Source organism: Plutella xylostella, chromosome 20 (assembly GCF_932276165.1).
Source record: "Plutella xylostella chromosome 20, ilPluXylo3.1, whole genome shotgun sequence".
Taxonomy (NCBI): domain Eukaryota; kingdom Metazoa; phylum Arthropoda; class Insecta; order Lepidoptera; family Plutellidae; genus Plutella; species Plutella xylostella.
The window spans coordinates 5273581-5280610 of record NC_064000.1 but is presented as its reverse complement, the minus strand read 5'-3'; the positions used below and the strand labels follow the sequence as shown (position 1 = coordinate 5280610).

The following is a 7030-nucleotide window of genomic DNA, read 5'->3' as shown; positions in this document are numbered from 1 at the left end:
TCTGGATAGTGTCTATCTGTGGGATGAAAGATGTCTTATGTCACAGGTAGCCAGCAGTATCCAGTCATTGTGAAACAGGCCGTAAGTAAACTCATATAATTGTAACATAACTTCTTATTAAAATCTACCTGTTGACATTACCTGCCAAATAGCACGCAACAATGGCGGTGTATCACATGGCTAGTTGGTCGGCTGCAGAGTACTTTCACTAGTTCTAAACAGATCGGCTCCAATCACTTCCTGGACGCCTGGTCACGGCACGAGAATTAGACCGACTCATGTATAATGGCCACGCGAATTCCATCCGAATCTGACTTTAGTTTTTTTTTTCTTTTTTTTATAACACATTTATTTACAAAAGCACAATACAATTTACAGACACATAGATTTGCCAAACCGTGAGGTTTGTTGGCAGAAAATCTTCTCATTTACAATACGAAGTTTACATAGTGTTGGATTATTTTCAATTATATCTCGTTTCAGCTAAGATGATGACAAGGAATGATAAAATTGGAGTAGGGTTTGTCACCGTATCTTTTGTATTAACCATGGTACTTATAATAATATAAGATCATGGTATTAACATACGCGTCCTACCTAAACTACTCCAGTCCACATCTGGTCATATACCACCAAGAAGCTTCTAGAGGAGAGTCTTTGTCTAGAATAGAAACAGTTAACAATAATCACTCTTCGTTAATCTCAGGCTTAACCGGGTAGGACACTCACTAACCTTAACAGTCCATCATGTAACCAAACCGAGGTTTTTATGACCTAACGGAATGGTGAGAAACTGGGCCTAAGTTTGAAATGAAATCAACATGAAAACATTAGTAACATTAACATAATATTTACCTTTTCCTTTTATGTATAGCGATAATAACAATCGGGTTTAATTCTACCTACATACAGTATCTACCAAAGCACCACTAATTTTCTTTTGGAACGGTACAAAGGTAAGATAATGAACATCCTATAAGTTAAACAAGAACGTACTTACCCACGTATTACCACATTAATAGGTACATATAACTATATGCGGGGGCGACTTATAAAAGCTTGTGCAAGATGCGACATGAAAATAGTACCTGACAAATATATAATGTATTAAACTACCTACTATTGAGGCAAACATGCTTGATTGCACTTACCCAATATACCCTAGAAATGTAGCAGAAATTAGGTAATTCTTCAGATAACTGACTTAGCTCTTAAAATCTGAAGATTGATGTGGTAGTAAGTATAGGTAGAATAATTCTCGAATGCAGTCTACCAATAAAAAAATCTAGATTTTCAACATTGGGGATAATTTCGACTGTTAAATAAATAATAATATAAATTTCACACACGGTCATCCGACCAACATAGGCAGAGCCTAGCTGTAATATGGGTATCGGACAGCAGATATATATTATCTAGATAGATAATATTAACACCCCAGTACAAATATCTGTCTTTCAAATAAATATTTGCCCCGACCGGGAACCGAACTCGGGACCTTCGGCATAGTAGTCTGGGTCACTAACCATGTTATGTATGTCTTTGATATACATTGACCCAATCATCATGATATACACTGATTAGAAAAATAAAAAAATACCATGTTCCTATATACCTACTTTGATTCAGTCTAATCTCCGTATATCCGGAGACGACCGAATGGCGTAGTGGTTAGTGACCTGACTACTGAGCCGATGGTCCCGGGTTCGATTCCCGGCTGGGGCAGATATTTGTTTAAACACAGATATTTGTTCTCGGGTCTTGGATGTGCCCGTAAAATGGCAATAGGCCCGCCCCCTATTACATTGGGACTGACATAACACTCTGGCGAAAAGTGGGTGCAGCAATGCACCTCTGCCTACCCCGCAAGGGAGTACATTAGTACAAGGCGTGAGTGCGTGTATAATCTCCGTATATTATAATAGGTAGTAGCTATTTTAGATAACATTGTAATTCATTCATGGTGTCAACGCGACCAATAAACTGTGTTTCCTAGTTATTCCGTAATACCTGCGCACTTTCCTAATGCATTAACAAGTTATTCGGTATCTGGACTACTATCTAGAGAAACATTGAACTGTAGAATACAAGCCAGGTACGCGGATAGCTGATTGGAAACAGTGATTATTAATTTAGCCTGCTAGGTATGCTAGTACACCAACACTTTATAGGTAAGTACTATTAGATACTGGTTATGATAGGGCGCGCTTTACTTCTTTCTTCTAAACGCAAAGAGGCTAAATCCTCCATGTACAGTAGGTAAGTACCTACACTAAATACAAATAAATTGCCGACAGTCAAATGATTCGGATTAATTACTTTTCAGGGAAATTGGGTGTGAAAAATATACACTTACCTTCTTATTCTTCATTCCCGCTACTCCTCCGAAGAGTCTGGGGCGGACACCAGGCGCTTCCATTCTGCATATTTATCAACAAACCAGTCAATCCATAAGGGAAACAGACGGATAATAAACAAAGTGTTTGAAGTTAGGGAATCCTGTTGTATGGATGAACCCTTCGCCACGGGTGCAGACTCACTTTGAATATTCGCTCAATGTGAGCACATTGCAAATATAGCGCAGTTATCGAAAGCTGGCTCGCCTGGCTTGTATGTATGTAGGTACGAGGAGAAAGAATATTTGGCATATCAGAACAGTGGCCGAGCAGTTCAAAAATACAACATATTTAAATAAATAAATATATCGAAAGAAATGCTGAAATAAAGTTTCCCAAAATAGATTTTTCACTAAAATTTAAAATAAGTGTGTTAATTACTTATTTGAAATTTTAAAGCTGATTTTTCAATGGGCATATAAACGTTATCTGGGAATAATTCTGATGCTGTCGCATCTGAAAATTTGTATTAGATAGTGACAGCAACTATTTTATTCCTCAGACATCTTATCTGACGAAATCTATCTCAGAAATACGAAATATCGCCGCTATTCTGGGGAGTATAAGTATAATGACTGGGTACACTACAGAATTTCGAATTACTTTTTTACGAATATGAAAATAACGATTTTCATAATTACGAATTTCATAGTTCCGAATAATTTACAATCCCGAATTTTAAGTTTCCGAATAGCGAAAATCACGAATAGTATAATAAACGAAATTTCATACCACAGATTAATTAAAATGACGAAAGTCATAATTCCGAATATTATAATTTCGATGTTTCAAAAGTACGATTATTTATTATATCGAATTGTTAAATTTACGAATTCCGAATTTTTAATATTCCGAAAATACAAATTCCCGAATGTTTTTAGTGAACAAAAAATAGTCATATATTAGGAATAGTACGAGTATGTTTATTAACAGCATAATCCGTATACAAACAATATTTTTTAAGCTGTATTATATGAAACGCTCCGCTTTGTTTTTCGATATCTATGTGCACCTAACACGCTCCTCCTCGCTTTGCTCGTCGTCGCACCTATCTTTAGGTTTGGGTCCTAAGCTTTTTAAGGTTAACCACCGTAAAAATCCGAGCAATTGTATTATGTTATATTGGCTTTGTTCTGTAACTTAACAACAAATACTACAAATATTTTACTGTAAAACAAAAATTTTACTCTATATTTGAAACGCTCCGCTCCGCTTCGCTGCGCTCCGCTTTGTTTTTCGATATCTATGTGCACCTAACACGCTCCTCCTCGCTTTGCTCGTCGTCGCACCTATCTTTAGGTTTGGGTCCTAAGCTTTTTAAGGTTAACCACCGTAAAAATCCGAGCAATTGTGTTATATTATATTTATATTGGCTTTGTTCTGTAACTTAACAAAAAATACTACAAATATTTTACTGTATAACAAAAATTTTACTCTATATTTGAAACGCTCCGCTCCGCTTCGCTGCGCTCCGCTTTGTTTTTCGATATCTATGTGCACCTAACACGCTCCTCCTCGCTTTGCTCGTCGTCGCACCTATCTTTTGGTTTTGGTTCTGAAGTTTTAAAGACGTTTATGTATTTTTGTCAAATGTAATCAATTTAGTAAAATTAATAATGAAATTATCTTAATTTAAATTAATAATGTAATAAAAATAGAGTAAGTACTGATATTAATTGGTTAAATTAATAAATAATGTATACTTAGTTATAGAAATGTAATCAATATAGTAAAGTTAATAATTAATAATGCATCATAATGAATTTAAGATAATTGATAAAATTTTGATATAGAATGTTAAATTGTAAAATGTAAAACTATATACTTAAGTCACTTTAGTTTGGAAATAAATGGCATATTATATGATGAATTTTTGTCAAAATCACGAATTATCATATTTCCGATCGGGATTTTAATTTTTCGTGATTTTAATAAATAGGTATTTTATTTTTCGTATATTAAAGTATTCGTATTTTTTAACGTTCGTATATTTAACAATCGTAATAACAATATTCGTGATTATAATATTCGAAATTATAATTATCGTAATTTTTATAATTCGATATTTAAAAAAATCGGTATTGCAATATTTCGTAAATTACATATTCGGTGTTATCAAATTCGGAAAAAAGTTTTTCGGAATATTTGGGTGTTCCCATAATGACTAAAAACTAAGTCTAGGAGCGCCGCTGCTGCGCGAGCCAACACTCTATCTCGTTGTGTTAAACTTGCCGATTGCACGACAGCTCTCGTAAAGAGTAACCCGTATGTCTCATTCGCTAGAGCTTTTCTCTAAGCTAACCAATCTTCCGCAGACGCTAAAACCATCACACGACCGCCTAATAGCCCCAATAAGAGCTGTAATCTACGATCACGATATGAGCTACTACACTCTTTAAGTAGCATCATTGCGGAAACAAGTCCGCATTACATCTCTAGTTGCGTCAGCGGCGGCGGCGGCGGCGGCGGCGGCGGCGGCGGCGGCGGCGGCGGTGGAGGCAGCTCTAATAGAATTACATTGGCAACTGTAACAGTGCACTTTCACTGCGCAGGAGATCGATTCTGAACCAATAGGGTACGGTTGGCCTAGGTTATAAGAGGAGATTAGATTTATATGTATTTGCTTCGCGTTACTATGTAACTAACTACCTAAATTTGGGATGAGTATGCCTGTATTGTACATGTACTGCATATACGTAGCTTAGGAGTACGAGGTACAATATAGGTAGATAATTGTTTAAAAAATATGAGTAGGATTGCCTGTTGAAATTGGAACGCTAAACATCAAAAACAGGTGCAGTTTTCAACATAAAACAACCAGCAACCTTGTCTGCTTCATTCGTCCCCTGACGCGACCCTTGAGAAAAACATATTAAACTTACATAATAAGTAGGTATTTGCGACCATAGTAATTAAGTTTATTGTTGTTTTCTTTTTAAAGTATTTTTTGTACTTGTCTTATGCCTGCTATGGTTTTTTATTTAATATTTTACTTTTATTTATCAATATTTATGGTGCCTGCAAAGTTACTACTAGCAATGTTGGTGGTATACTTCACTGCTATAACCACAGCTATAGATACAGTTACACCTTAAAAATGTACAGACTCAGCAAATTCGGAATATTAACAAAACTAAAAATAAATGTTTATGTATATTTAAATTCTTTATTTTACAAAATAAACAGTATAGTTACTATAAATAAAGTATTTTATATGTGTGATTTTTAGTATGCTATTCATCCCACGAAGATGATTATTCTAGTTATAAGTATTGGAAACTTTAAAACAAACTCTAACACCCTATACCATACATACTCCCTTGCAAAATATGCTGGCCAGAAATGCATGCAATATCCGATGGCTCTATACTTATTGTTTCTTACACCGAGTACCCCCAATATTGAGAAAAAAAAATACCTTAGACAGCTATTCTTTTGCCAACAATGAAGCCGAAGATATTCATTCTCTTGCCATTGGACAAAAAATTACTTAGGCATCAGGCACTAAAATAAACACAAATGCCAATGCAACCGCAAGTCATATTCATCTTTGCATAGCTTCAATCTGTTCGCTGATCTCTGTCAGCATCTGAACAGACTTCTGTATGTTCTCGTACTGGTACCCCATGTGGACGGATATTAGCTGCATCTTCTTCAGGTTTTCTTCACTGCTCTGCATGAGGTTCTCCATGGCTGCCGTGTCTCGGGCCGCTTTTGATAGTAACTGGAATAAAAATGTGTCCAATTATTTCATGTTTTCATTATCTTCTCCAGTCCAGAGGCAAACATCCTACAGTGGATTGTTTACATAATTATATGCTCACAACTGTAATCCCTGAAGGGGTAGTCAGATGCATAAAGGTTCCACTCGAGAGAGTACCTGGAGCAGATACTTACACCCCCACAGAGAATAGAATAGAATAGGGGTAGTCAGATATGCTTAATTCGCACCGCTTTTCATTGTAAATTTGTATTCATATGATAGGTCGCGAGCGTATCGGCGTTTTTTTATTAGTACAATGCACCTAGGGTCTATTTAGAATATACGATTGTTTACAACTGTGCGTATCTTGCTCTGTGTACCACCCACCTCATGAGACTTGGACCCCCGCTGTATCTGCCGCGCGAGGGACGCGATGTTGTTCATGTTGACCTGCACGCGCTCCGCCAGACGCTGCTTGGACTCCGCGAACAGAGAGCGAGCACTGCTGGATGATGCTGAAGTCATGTTGGTTGTTTGTTGGTCTACTGTTTTGTATGATTGTACGGATGGTTTACTGTTTTATATGTTGTGTTTGTTGGATTAAGAGGATTGAATGGAGTTGGGGGCAGCTTTCAGGGCTAGGACGGTGCACGAATATAAAGTTAAATGGTTTCTTAAACTTCGCTAACTTTGCTGCCCACAGCTGATGGAATTTATTGTGATTGTGAACTGTCATTTTGACGCTGACTGTCACTGACAGAACGTACTTGTCAGTGTTGCTAGAACTATTAAAACCGCGAGAGGCAGACAGAAGTTGTACTGGCCTTGTACTTTTTGTTCAGCTGCCTGCCCCAAATGACTGTTTTAAACATAAATTTTATTTACTTCTATAATTTTCAATGCTCTTTTTGAATAAATAGAGTCTGTTTTT

At 36.5% G+C, this 7030-nt stretch overlaps 1 protein-coding gene across 1 annotated transcript; it reads right to left on the bottom strand.

Moving 5' to 3' along the window:
* Positions 1 to 5542: 5542 nt before the first annotated feature.
* LOC105384641 (BLOC-1-related complex subunit 7) lies at positions 5543 to 6715 on the bottom strand. Its single transcript, XM_011554911.3, has 2 exons — positions 6487 to 6715; positions 5543 to 6120 (listed from the first exon to the last, which is right to left on the bottom strand). Exons 1-2 carry the CDS (start codon positions 6622 to 6624, stop codon positions 5941 to 5943), a joined length of 318 nt encoding a protein of 105 aa, XP_011553213.1. The 5' UTR covers positions 6625 to 6715; the 3' UTR covers positions 5543 to 5940.
* Positions 6716 to 7030: the final 315 nt, after the last annotated feature.

What these genes read in the sequence shown, in the direction of transcription:
- LOC105384641 (XM_011554911.3), bottom strand. Translation starts at nt 6,624, where the DNA reads ATGACTTCAGCATCATCCAGCAGTGCTCGCTCTCTGTTCGCGGAGTCC. An exon ending in GGGGGTCCAAGTCTCATGAG is followed by an intron (nt 6,121 to 6,486) that starts GTGGGTGGTACA and finishes TTTTTATTCCAG; the next exon opens with TTACTATCAAAAGCGGCCCG.